We start from the raw sequence: 12,584 nt of genomic DNA on the forward strand, positions 1-12,584 counted from the left end.
GGAAGACAAGTTTTGATTAATGGGGATGCCATGTTTCTTTGAGTATAGGAAGAAAGCAGGGTAGGAATATTTAAAACTATGCTGAAGTAGCTGAAGTCTCATAAAGCATTAGCTTGTCAGACCTTGCCTGAACAAGTCAAGTCATTGGCTTGTTACTTAGTTAACCTTTGTAATACTACAACAGCTTCTAATAATTTAATTTGCACATCACATTTGCTTTTTCTGTTACACTCTACATTCTACACAAAGATTCAATAAACCCCATCCTACACAAGATGAACTGAGGCCAAGAGTGACCAAAAATGCAGCAGGTCCATAACTAGAGAGAGAACTTTGGACAAAGCACCCACAATTTTAAACCCAGCTCTCTAGCCAATGAGTTGCCTGAGAGCATTAAGCTGCAGTTATTACAGCACTATGTAATAACTGGAAGGATTTAATGCAATTGACATCTAACTGGACCCAAAGAACTCTGAGTGGAAGAACAAGAGCTTACACAGTGTTATGGAGGGTAGGTTCTACTGCTTATCGTTAGCTTCTGCTTGCGCAAGAGGTTGCTCATGTAGACCATCTTCTGGTTTAATTTCATTTCTGCCCCCGCAACACTATAGTGAGACATAAACAGCCAGAGTCTACTGAGAAGAAGACACCTGGTGGAGCAGTAGCTTTAAGGGCCAGCCTGCTCCCTTGGGCTTTCTAGCAGAACAGCCAATCTGCTGCTCTTTGTTCATTTTCAATCAGCTCATCTTGGAACGATTTGATCTTGTGCCTGGGAAAGTACATTAGGTCACTAAGATGATCTGGCAGCTAGCTCAGTACTTCTTGCTACAGATGGCCAAAAATATTGGAAGTTAAAATTATCTAAGGCCCATTCCATAATATTTATGTTTCTGTGGGCTATTGGATTCCCTCGGGGGGCAAGGAAGTGACCATTTAATGAGTTTCCTCAAAAATATGCCTTTGTTGTACTTCACTTATCTCCTGCTACTTGATGTTGCAGTAATAGTGTAAAGGTAGCAAACCACAGAAAAAGTAAAACATTCATATTTTCCCAGTACATTCATTATCTGGGGGGCAAGGACTTTGTTAATCTTGTGCCTTGTGCATCATGAAAAGCATTATCAGTGAAAAAATGGCCAAAGATTAATGCATGAAAAATGTCATGCAATAATTTTTCTTTAAAAAAGTATAAATTTGTTTTTGTTGTAGTTCTTGGCTCTCTTTCCCCTCAGCTGTACAAACTGGAGCATGAAACGGGGAAGTGTTGCAAAGATTATTTCTTAGAATAGAAACAGATTCTTGCTGCATAAGCCTGTTTTGCAACCTGTAAAGCAGTCTATAAAGGGTGCCATTTAAAAACTTCATATAAACGTTGTATTCACTGATTATTATTTTTTACTAGAAAAATACTCAGAACTTCTTTCTATATTTCATTATTTTGTTGATTTTCTTAACAATATTGCAATGTTTGAGGATCAGAGACATTTGTCAAAGATACAACTAACTTTTTTAAGAGTTTGATTACTATCACTGCCTACTAGCTCATGAGATATTCACCCTAGAGGATATACTTCTGTGATGTGGCTACAGGAAATGAGAGAAGGTGACTGTGGGTATCTCCAAAACATACCTAGCAGTTCAGAGACATGTCCTTGATCTGAAGGAAGAATACTGAGCAGTTGGCAAGTAGGGTGGTTTGTTGGGAAGATTAGTAGTAAATTGCCCTTTCCCTTGGTGTCCTCCACATTCTCAATAAGGAACTTCAAACGGTATGGATGGTTTCTTGACAGTTCCTCTCTTTACTTTCCTAATAGCGGACTCTTTGCATTTGTCCCTTCTGTGGGTCGGGAGAATAAATCTCATCTGCACAATTCATAATGTATATTATTTCATTGTGGACATTTTGTGCTATAGGGGAAAAAATTCCCAGCAATGTGTGTTTGGCACATACTTGTAGGAATTGAGTCTTTGATGTCTCTACCAATTTTCCCACTCAATTTCATTGATTGTGCTGTTCAGAAACAGTCACAGCCATCAGGTGTGCTTTGCATGGTCAAACACAGTATGCGGTGCTTACACTTCACAGAATAGAAATTCCCAGCCTGTTGTGGCAATGTGGTCTCGTTCATCAGTGTCCTTACTATTCAGTGTTTCTATAACAGGTGGACAATCAACAGGTGGTTTTGCATTAGCAAAATCATCAGAAAATAAAAAGTCTGCATTTTTGTGTGTGTGTGTGCACGGGGGAGAGAGAGAAAAAAAAGGAATTGGGAATGTTGAATACCCCAAGACCTTTCCCTCATCCTGCTACAGTTTTTTTCCACTTTCAGTTGCATTCTGTAAAACTCCAAATTTCCTCAGGACTGCAAATACTTAACCTACCTCCAGTGGAGACACAAGAGCTGAATTCTGTGCAAGTTATCAGCATGTCAAAGCCTGCAAGCTGGGCAGCGATTTCCTGTCCCACTCCACCCCCAATTGCTTTCAACCGGCCTTTGCAGCTGTGTGGTTGACATCAGCTTGATCTGCAGTTATCCGCTATAAAGCTTTCCATTGTATGTGCATTAATGTTGCCCACCTGCTAAGTGAATCAGATCAAGACACTTAAAGCTACTAGGCAGGGAGACAGAGCAGAGGATGGTTAGTTGGGAGGAGAACATGCTGTGGCACCACCAGTAAAAGCTGCTTGACTGCTTTTATTTTCCTTTCTAGTAGGACTCCTTTTCTATAGCACAGCAGTATTAGAAAGCACAGCAAATGGCTGAAGCCATGGTTTATTATTTCAGATGTCATATCAACCACAATTGGCACAAGTCCAAACCAGGATTGAAACCATGCTTCTGCATTCTGGTTTGCTAGTCAGCCACCGATGGTGTTTGTCAGGTAGATGCCAAGAAAGAAGAATGGTTAAGGTTTGCATGGGTTCATGCGACATCTCATGACATCTGATTGAGCCAATATGCATTAGGCTCATTGATGCCTAATATTGCATTTTGTTGCTTTCCCCCCTCCTAGATACTTGCTTTGCAAGCTGAACTTAACTTCCACAGAAATTTGTATAATCTTCAAGTTAAGTACACCGAAGCTGTCTTTGATGGGATAAAGCAAGCATACCACACATTTCAAGATAATGTTGCCATGGTTCTATGTTCACCGTTACAAGGTAAATACATGTCTGTAATAGCAGCATAAACAAAAACAATTTCAAAATACTGACAGGCATGAAATACAAATGTTTAGTGTTTCAAACACCTGAAAACAATTCAAACGCAAGATTTTCTCTCTCTCTTGCTGCTTCATACTTTTAATATGGGTCTCCAGGGAGCAATTGATAATTTTCCACTTTCTCTCGCAGATGTTTTTTCTTCTTATACAAAACTTAAAGCAGAAGCTTCAGAGGCAGCTTTGAGAGACTTCCTCACTGCTTTTAGGAACAATGCAGAACAGATCCAATATGCAGTTGAAACTTTGGCTCCACCAGTGAATCAGCAGCACGAAGGTAAGAACCTTACTCGTACAATTTGGATTGGCAAAGGATGTACTTGATAGGCTTGTCTTGGTGTCTTGTCTCTTTTTTTAAAAAAAGGCTCGGGAAGAGAGCCACTCTTACATATCTTGCATCACTGATTTATCCTTAATTTTCAGCATTAGGTCAAATAGAAAATAGCTGATCTAGTACATTCAACCTAGTTCAAGACTTGAGCAGTAATGAGATTTTGTAAAAAATAAAATAAAAATGAAGTTCCTCCTTTGGTTGGTTCCTGATTTTATCCTTTACTCCAATGAATGTATCTTATATGGTGCGTTTGAATGTGAATGTATAGTTTATTATGTTGTGAGCCAGTATCCTCAAAGTTAAAGTATCAGTCACAGTTTGGAAATTGTAAGGCTCACCTTGACACAGGTGTTATTGGACTACAACTCCCATAATCCCATACCATGTTTGCTGATGAGTTGGAAGAATCCAACAACATCTGAAGGGCCACAGATTCCCCATCTTTGTTGCAAGGGATATCCAATATCCCGCCAATGGAAGCTCAAATTTTGCACATGCCAGAAGCACATTTGGGGCTTTATTTGATAATGAAAGGCATCTATAACCTGTTGATTTTCTAATAGCTGAGAGGGCTCTCTAGTAATGTTCTAGCTTGCCATTTTTTCCTAGGTTCATGATAAATAGCACATTGAGAAGATACAGTTGATCACTGAAACGCATTAAATACTATGTTATCACAAACAGTTTCAAATCAACTGCTTACGCCTTACTATTGTTTAGGTTGAATGAATGGTGCAGTATAACTCCCTACCTTCTTTTAATTTACCCTTAAGGTGATGAGGCCTTGTCAAAGTTTGGAAAAGAGTTCTTCCTGTCTTTGGAACGTTCCCTCAAAGTCTGTGGAGAGCAACGGGATAAGGCAGCCAGTGAAATGGAAGCCTTGCAAACGGAACTAGACCAGGCCTTCGAAACTCTTCGGAATTTAAGGGACCAAAAAGCGAAGAAAGCGGGAGCCAGCCAGCGTTTTCCAAAGCAGGAAGATGACAGAGCAGATGGAATAGAAGAAAGGGGCTTGAATGTACTTCCAAAACACAAGCCTGAGCCTGAACCAACACCCACATTTCCTGTAGACAGCCATAGCCTCTTGTTAAAACATGCTTCTGTTACAGAGAGGGAATCTGTCAACCCATCTTCCAAGCAGAAAATAGAAAGCTCTGATGGTGTGAATGTTCAGCAGAAGGGGAAGCTCCTACCCCGGAGCAAGAGTATGAAAAACATGGATAGGCCACCATGGCAAAGTTAGACATTGCTCTTTGGGCCTGTGGCAGCCTTAGCTTTGTCAACAACTCTTAACTAAATTCTGTGGGAGTGAAGTTGTGACTATGTGGTGTATCAGTGGGATGTAAGCTTATTTTCCTCTGGGAGTCGATTTTATACTCTTTAGTGGCTCCTGAGAGCCATTTTATACATGTCAAATTTCATTCCCTAGAACTGTTTCCTGTTTAGAAAATGGAAAACATTTGGCCTGTTGAAGCAGCTTCCACATAATGTTAAAAGACATGGGAACATGCTGAAAAATCGCATATCTCTGAAGAGACAGAATGTCAAAGCTGGAATGTGTGCATAGAGAGAAGATGAACGCCATTGTTGCATCACAACTCTAAAATTAATCCTGCACCTCTTCTGGCACTAAGAAGTGTACTTATCCCTGACTGTCATTGGGCCAGGGCTTTATATGTATGCAAGACAATGTAAGCTAGATAATGGCTTTGAAGGTAACTGAATGCACATCAATACCCCTCTTTTTCCCTCACTTTCCTTCTTGTGATGCAGGCACATGTAACAGATGGAGAATAGCACTGTGGGACTTCCATCAGCTAAATAATCAGGACATTTGGTTTTCAGGTTGTCAGTCCAGAGGATGTCTTAGGGAAAGACATTTACTGGTTTTTTGTTTTGTTTTTTTTGGTGGTTCCCTATTAGTGCTGAAGCAATAACCCAGGTAGTTGCTAAGCAGATGTACCCCAAGCATCCACTGGAATTTAATGGAAGAGACTTTGAATCTATCTCATCACGATTTTACGTTGTCCTTTTCCTACACAGATGCTTTGGCTTGAAAACAATCCTTGAAGCAGGCTTGTGATTTGTGGCATTCCACAAAGCCAAGTCTGGTTCTCCGTAAATGGTCTCAGCTATCTGAGAAACTTAATTGTTCTCCTTGGCTTGCTACCCCTGCTAAAAGCAATACTCTGGGCCTCATGCTTACGAGGCTAATAAAACTGCCAAAAATGATAGCATGAGGATCAAGGACAGCTTTCAAAATGTTTATGACTTTTGAATGGTTTTGACGACCCCCTTTTTTTGTTTGAGAATGATGCAAAATATTATGCTCTGTAGTATTTTTAAAATTGTATTTAAACTATATTTTATTCCCCCCCCAATCAGCTATCGGTTGAAATGCCGAATATGAAATGTTTCTTTGTTCTCGTTAATAAATGACAGAAATAGAACACAACCTTTGTTTTGTTGTTCAGCCAGGTTCAATGGTGGAATGATTTTTTCCTCTTTCCTTCATTTTCTAAGAGTATCTCTTCCAAATGCTTCCAAATGTATAAGGACTAAAATAAGCGTGTGTCAATTTGCTTGTGACTCTTTCCACGGTCCTTCTAAGGTAAGGGGCCTTGATATCTACAGAAGTCTCTTAAAGAGAGTCAATATGAATTTCCAAGTATTATTAAGTTAGTGCTCATCAAATCCTTAGGTTTTTAAATTATCATAGTTATTATCATATTTAATAATGAATATGCTCAAAATGATTCACATAAATAAGAACACTGAGCTTAAAATCCCAGAAAATAGGCAAGAGTTAAGACTTATTTTAATATTTAAGAATATTAAATCAGAGCATGGCTCTCTAAAAGCAACAATAAAAATTACTATGAAAGTCTGGGAATAAAAACGATTTAACCTTCTGTCAAAGTGATTGATTGAGAAGGTGTTATTCTGCAAAGGTGGTACCACCATTGGAAATACCCTCTCTCCAGCTGCTACCCACCTAACATCTGCTAGTGTAGGCAGACAGAGGATGGCACCTGATACAGATCTTTAAATATTGCACAGGTTCATATGGAAGAAGGCCATCTTTCTGGTAGCCAAACTGTTTAGGGCTTTAAAGTTCCAAAGCATTAAAAGAAATAATCTTTGTATATCACATACTCATTTGGGTCAGGGGGTTAATAAATGATTGATAATGATAAGACTTCTGTTGACCAAAAAAACCATTTGGATTACTTTGGAACACTTCATGTCACCCTATTTGATCCAGAACTATGATCACATTCCCCAAGCCCATTTACTGAAATAGAATAGCTGTGCTACATGCAGAGTGACAGGAGAGTAATGTTCTGATGGACATGCCAGGATAAAATCCATATCATGCAAGGAAAATGAATAGTTTACCATCTCAGTGCAACCATTTTATAAATGAAGAAAGTCAGAGCAGAGCAGATCTTGAACTAGTCTTTCTTTCTTTCTTTCTTTCTTTCTTTCTTTCTTTCTTTCTCTCTCTCGGGGGGGGGGGAGAGGGAGAAAGAGAGAAAGAGAGAGAGAGAGAGAAAGAAAGAAAGAAAGAAAGAAAGAAAGAAAGAAAGAAAGAAAGAAAGAAAAGACAAAGTGCAAGTGGAGGGAGAATAATTTCCCTTCCTCTTTTGGAAGCGCAATCTTTCCCTTCATCCTTTTGTCGTGCTTGTCTCCAAAGGCACCAGATGTAGCAGATTGATCAGCAGGATGGCTACCAGCAGCACAAGTGACAGCATGATTGGTTGCCTATTCCTTTTTAAGGTGATCTTGGCCTTGCTCACAAGCAGTTATGGGGCTGAAATTCATTAGTATGTTTGAAGGAGACTCTTCTGTCAGCTTGCTGGGAGGGGAGAATGGAGTCCCACTGCCAGCAGCTCGTGCTTCATTTCAAAAAATATATATTTGATCTCCTAAATTCTGCTGGTTTTCCGTGCATAATTTATGAGACTCGTTTATTCTGCGCTTTCACATGTAAATAGCCATCCACCCACTGTGTCCTCTGAATTGCATTTTAATTACGTTAGGCTTGTGGTCCCCCCCCCCTGATTTTTAAACTAGCATGTGATACATGTTCAGATGGAAATTAATGATTTTAACTACTCATGACTAAGACTATAGTTGCTGTAATGTTATTGGGTATTTTAAGCAAGGAGGAGGAAAAGTAGTTTCAAAAAGAAAGAAAAGAGATGCTAGTTTGCTGATCGCAAAGTCATTTTATGTAATATTACAAATCATTGAGATTTAATTAATCTGTATATTGGAAACATGTGTTTGGACTCCCAACATTTAGTTTATAATAACCTTAACATAATTAATTTTCAAAGCGTGCAAACGGCTTTCTTTGAAAATGATCTGCAGCATCCATATTAATAATAAAACAAACCATGCTTTGCTATTGAATTAGGCATTTCCTTTGAAGTGAGTCCAGAGAAACGATATGCCGTCCTCAGTCATGTTAATTCTCTGATCCAAGGCTTATGGAAATATAGTGCAATTAGCTACATGCTAACAACCACCTTGCTGCACTTCCCAAAATACCAGTTCATGAAAGGCTCACCCAGAAGTCTGGAGCAGCACATTTCACTAGTGTGGCGGTCCTGTTTTGCAAATTAGTTGGCATTGTAACTATGGACCCTTTGGTTTTTCCTAGTCTTATCCCATTATCTATAGGGCTTCAGAGCAGACTAGTATAAACAGAATTCAATATTTTGAAGCCTTGATGGTTTTCTTTGTGACAATGCACTTGTGTCTTGGTAGTAGTAATGTAATATATATATGGCACTGCCCCCAGTTCAGATAATGATGATTCTGTACATCCTTACCATCCCAGGGATGCTGAGATTCAGCAGCTGAGCATCTCTTGGCCCTCACTTTAGAATATCTAGCCGCCTTCTCTTGGCCAAGGCGCTTCATCCAGCCTTTGCTCTGGGAGCAGAGCACAGCTGTGCATTCTGAGGGCAAGGTCTTTAACCTCATGTGAATGGCCTGTGACATCACGTTGTACCTTAGGCAGCTGTGCCAAACACCGAGATGGAGAAGAGTTAAGCAACAGCCTTGTCTGAAAGAGATAACAGAACCAGTTTAAGCCAGCTATGCCTCTCTGAAGGAATAACCCAAACATCACGAACCTCCTTCTTGCTTCTTTTACACAGAGAAGCTTCCAGAACCTTCTTGAATTAGAATAGGAGAGATCTCTACACATCAGGTCAATACTTTCTGTACTAAGAAATGCAAACTGACCCCCCCCCCATTTATTAGGTGCAGGAAGTATTGATATGCAAAATACCTATATAAAAAACTTTGCATGTGCACCTTCCTTCTACAAAAATAAATCCTAGCCTTGTGTTGCTAGACCTGCAATTCACCAGCAGAAAACAGAGTTACCACCTGCTTCTATGACTAGCAGAAAGACATCCTGACAACTCAACCTTCTTAAACTAAATGTAGCCCTTCACATTATAAAACAAAATGCTACCTATGAAACCTGACACAGTTAAGGGAAAAAAGCAGGCTTTTATGCTTGTAGTCTATAACTTGTGGCCTTGCATAGAGAAAACTTGGTGTGTTACAGTAGGGTAAGCCGGAAAGGAATGTGTGGCTGTTATGCAGAAGTACTAGAGTCAAAATTCTTAAGTGACCACTAGAATCCAGGGCATTATCATGTTATTCTTTGTCTATAGCACCACAGAGCTGATCATAGAGTTCTTGTACTCCCCCCCCCCATTCCTCTCATGACAATTATCCATTTGCTGGTTTAAAGGGAAAGACAAAGTCAATTGGCTTCATTGTCCCAGAGATTAGTCAATATTGCTGGCCGCTAGCCTCCATTGCCCCTTTCATATTTTCCCAATATTGAGTAGCTGCTACAACTCCACATTTATTCTGAGCCCTGCAGTGGCATGCCATGATCTCAGGTGGGTTTGGGTGTCTCCTGGTAGAGAATCAGGAGATGGCTGGAAGCAGATTGCTGTTAGAGAGAACCTATAAGCTGAAATTGGAAATAGAACCATTGGTCAAGACTCATGTGTGTGCATCTCCATTCCATTAATAAAAATGACTGTAATTTTGTGATCAGAATTATCCTTATTTTACCACTGATTTATCTGAGTCAAGATTAGTTAGGTCTGCATAATACAAATTCTATACAGAGCTGTATGTGCTTGATTACATGCTAATGATGTGTAAAGAAGTTCCTCTCTCGATTATATTTTCTAATTATTTCCTTCTATCAGTTTATCTACTACCAGAACTTCTATCAAAGTCTCTCTCTCATTCTAACTCATTCTTCTTCCACTTTGAATATAACATTCCTCTCAGTTGTATAACTATAGAAATTACTAATTTACTGTTGATTTAATAAATCTACAATGCCTTTATGCTATTCCCTTCAACATTTCAAATATGTAATCTCAGTGGTCTTTACACCAGTACTGAGCCTAATATAATTTTCTGCCATTATCTGAGTATATTCTGAAATTTTTATATTGGAGACTTCCCAGTTTATATCTGCTTCTACATTCTCTCAGTTCTAATGACATTATATTGCCCTCTTCCTCTACAGTGGTTCACTGTTGTTTTCCACATCTACTTTAAGCTCACATCCCTTGCATTTCAAGGCTTGCCATATCTTCATGCCTTCATTGTCTCTACCTATGGATGTGAATGTTTCTCAAGGAGGTATGCCTTATTGGCCCTTGTTAAAACCACCTGAATGCATGAAGGCTATATTCAGATTAAATTGTTTCATTACATATCCATTCCCTGAACCATCATCTTTAAAACGTTGCTAATAAATCCTCCTGACATAAAAACCAGTTGCATTTGAAGCTGATTTGGGGTTAAAGGTTGTCACATTACAGTAGTTCAAGGCTCTTGGTAATGCAGCCCTCGATTACTATATTTTCTGCAAGCTTAGTAGGACACCCTTCTCCCAAGCACTTTTCGAACTTAGCTGAAAGGTCCCTATGAACATCTTCCATTAGCCATGATTTACAGGTGCCCTTGTACCCTACAGCAGCAAGTTCAGTAAGTTTATTCCAGAATTTGATAGCTTGGATAAAGATAACAAAACAAAACAGCTGCTGTCTGCTTGTAAGAAATATATTCCTTCTCGGCTAAGACCCAAGTTTCAGCTAGAAAAAAACATTTTTAATTTTTTTGGCAATGTTTTATTCCCATTCAATAAAAAAAGGTAATGACAGACACATAGTGAACCAAGTTGTGAATGTGTTGTGGTGATATGTAGTGTGTATTAGATCAAAATTATAAATTATAAAGAATTATAAAGCTGGAAAGGACCACCAAGTCATGGAATCCAGTCCCGTGGCCTCCACACCAGTTCTCTGCAGTTTAGACCACATCATTCAGTTCACTGGGAGAAAGAAAGAACAATGAAAGTGCACCCGTGTCAGTGTACCTGGATGCACAGTTACCACCATGAGAAAATGAGGCAAACCACTCATTATAGAGCAAAGTCGATATAAAACCAAAATGGCTGATGGGGGAGGATGTTATGTATAATACATGGGATTTCTTGTCCATAATGTATACAATTTGGCTAGAAGTGCAGTACAGCAGTGGATAGTATCAGCATCAACTGTGAGAGTTACTGTAGGCCAGGATTCTTTGGTAGTAAGAAACCATTTTGCTTATTTGATTGGACCGGCAAACAGTGGGAAAGCCATCTCAAGTAGAACATGCATGACATTCGAGACAAGGAATGCATTTTTTTCTTTTCAGAAAGCCACTGTCTGAATCAACAAGAAGTGAACATGAGATGCAGATGGGTCCCTAAAGTCATTAATTGAGCAATAGTAGGTTGTGCATTACTTTATTAAAATATAGCGGCTCTTAAAAAATTGTTCATTAATTTACTCATCGTATTTAGGAGCAGTGACATGTCTGTCTGCTGAGATTTCTTTAAGTTGACAGTTCTCAGGCGCTCCCCAAAGATCGGCCTTCGTGGTTGGATTTTTAAATGGACTTAATTAATTCCACCCTATTATGAGAAAAACAGAGAAAGGATCTCTTGTGGGATAATTCTTGACCTCGGGCAATAGTGGAAGAATGCAACTTTTTGTACAATCATATCAAATAAATATAGTGTGAAATTTCATTGTTGGAGCTCTTATATTCTGTTATCTTCAGAAAATACCTAAAACGACCTATTTTTGACTAGGATATGATCTGCTGAAGCACTGTTATTACACTAATTGCTGGGCCCAAATATGAAAAACCAGAATTGGTATTTTCTAAATCTTTTCTCACGCTAAAGAACATATAATGTAGCTTACCTTCACAGGTTGCGGAAAGAGATTACCCTGGAATTGGATCACACGGTCCAGGTACTTGGTCACAGAACTGCTATCTGCCACCTGAAAAATCCTGCCTGGATTTTGGGACACCATCAAGCCCCATACTCAAACAGGGACCATCCTTTGACTACCATCACTGTTACCTTGGCTGAGCAAGGTTCAGTTTTGTTAATCCTCACCGATCTGAGCTTAATAGCTAGGCACAACCTTTGCTGCCTCAGTTTGGATTATTATGAGGAACAATATGCAGGCAAGAAATTCCAGGTTGCAAGTTAAGGTGCCTATTTTTGTAACTTTTGGCTTTAAAAGGTAGGCAGGTGCATTGTACTAAGGATTAGTTTTAATGTCTTACTAGTGCATTGTCCAACAGTGCCCCACTACTTTGCTTATGAAAGATGCACATGCATAATGCATGTCCATGAGAGAATTCACTAACTTGCACAAATGTTACAAAATGAGACAACTGTGGGCAACTGAAACAAAGAAAATCAGTGCATCCTGAAAGCAATGTAAGCCCCCTTTTCTGACAGATTGAAAACAAGAAGCCATAATTGCCAACGTGGCTCACAAGGACAGTTTTCTTTGATCTATGTAATTTGCAGTCATGACCAAATATGCAAAGGGACCAATCCTTTTAAATAAAAGATCTTATAAATGTGGGTCGTTACTTCTGAAAAATGCAAAAATATTTAAAA

General features: G+C 39.1%; 1 protein-coding gene across 10 annotated transcripts in view; it reads left to right on the top strand.

Moving 5' to 3' along the window:
* Window positions 1-11,690, top strand: part of LOC309514381 (uncharacterized protein) — a 68,639-nt gene extending 56,949 nt beyond the window's left edge. For 8 of the 10 annotated variants that reach the window (XM_082191463.1, XM_082191457.1, XM_082191460.1 and 5 more), the window contains 4 exons: window positions 3,016-3,163; window positions 3,356-3,499; window positions 4,330-6,167; window positions 11,315-11,690. In XM_082191463.1, the coding sequence (XP_082047589.1) occupies window positions 3,016-3,163; window positions 3,356-3,499; window positions 4,330-4,799 (762 nt within the window). In that variant the 3' untranslated portion in view covers window positions 4,800-6,167; window positions 11,315-11,690. Of the gene's footprint in view, window positions 1-3,015; window positions 3,164-3,355; window positions 3,500-4,276; window positions 6,168-11,314 lie in introns of those variants that run through there. The other 2 variants (XM_082191464.1, XM_082191456.1) reach the window with 2 other exon arrangements.
* The last annotated feature ends 894 nt before the right edge of the window (window positions 11,691-12,584 follow it).

Source organism: Podarcis vaucheri, assembly GCF_965113315.1.
Source record: "Podarcis vaucheri genome assembly, chromosome: 11".
Taxonomy (NCBI): Eukaryota; Metazoa; Chordata; class Lepidosauria; order Squamata; family Lacertidae; genus Podarcis; species Podarcis vaucheri.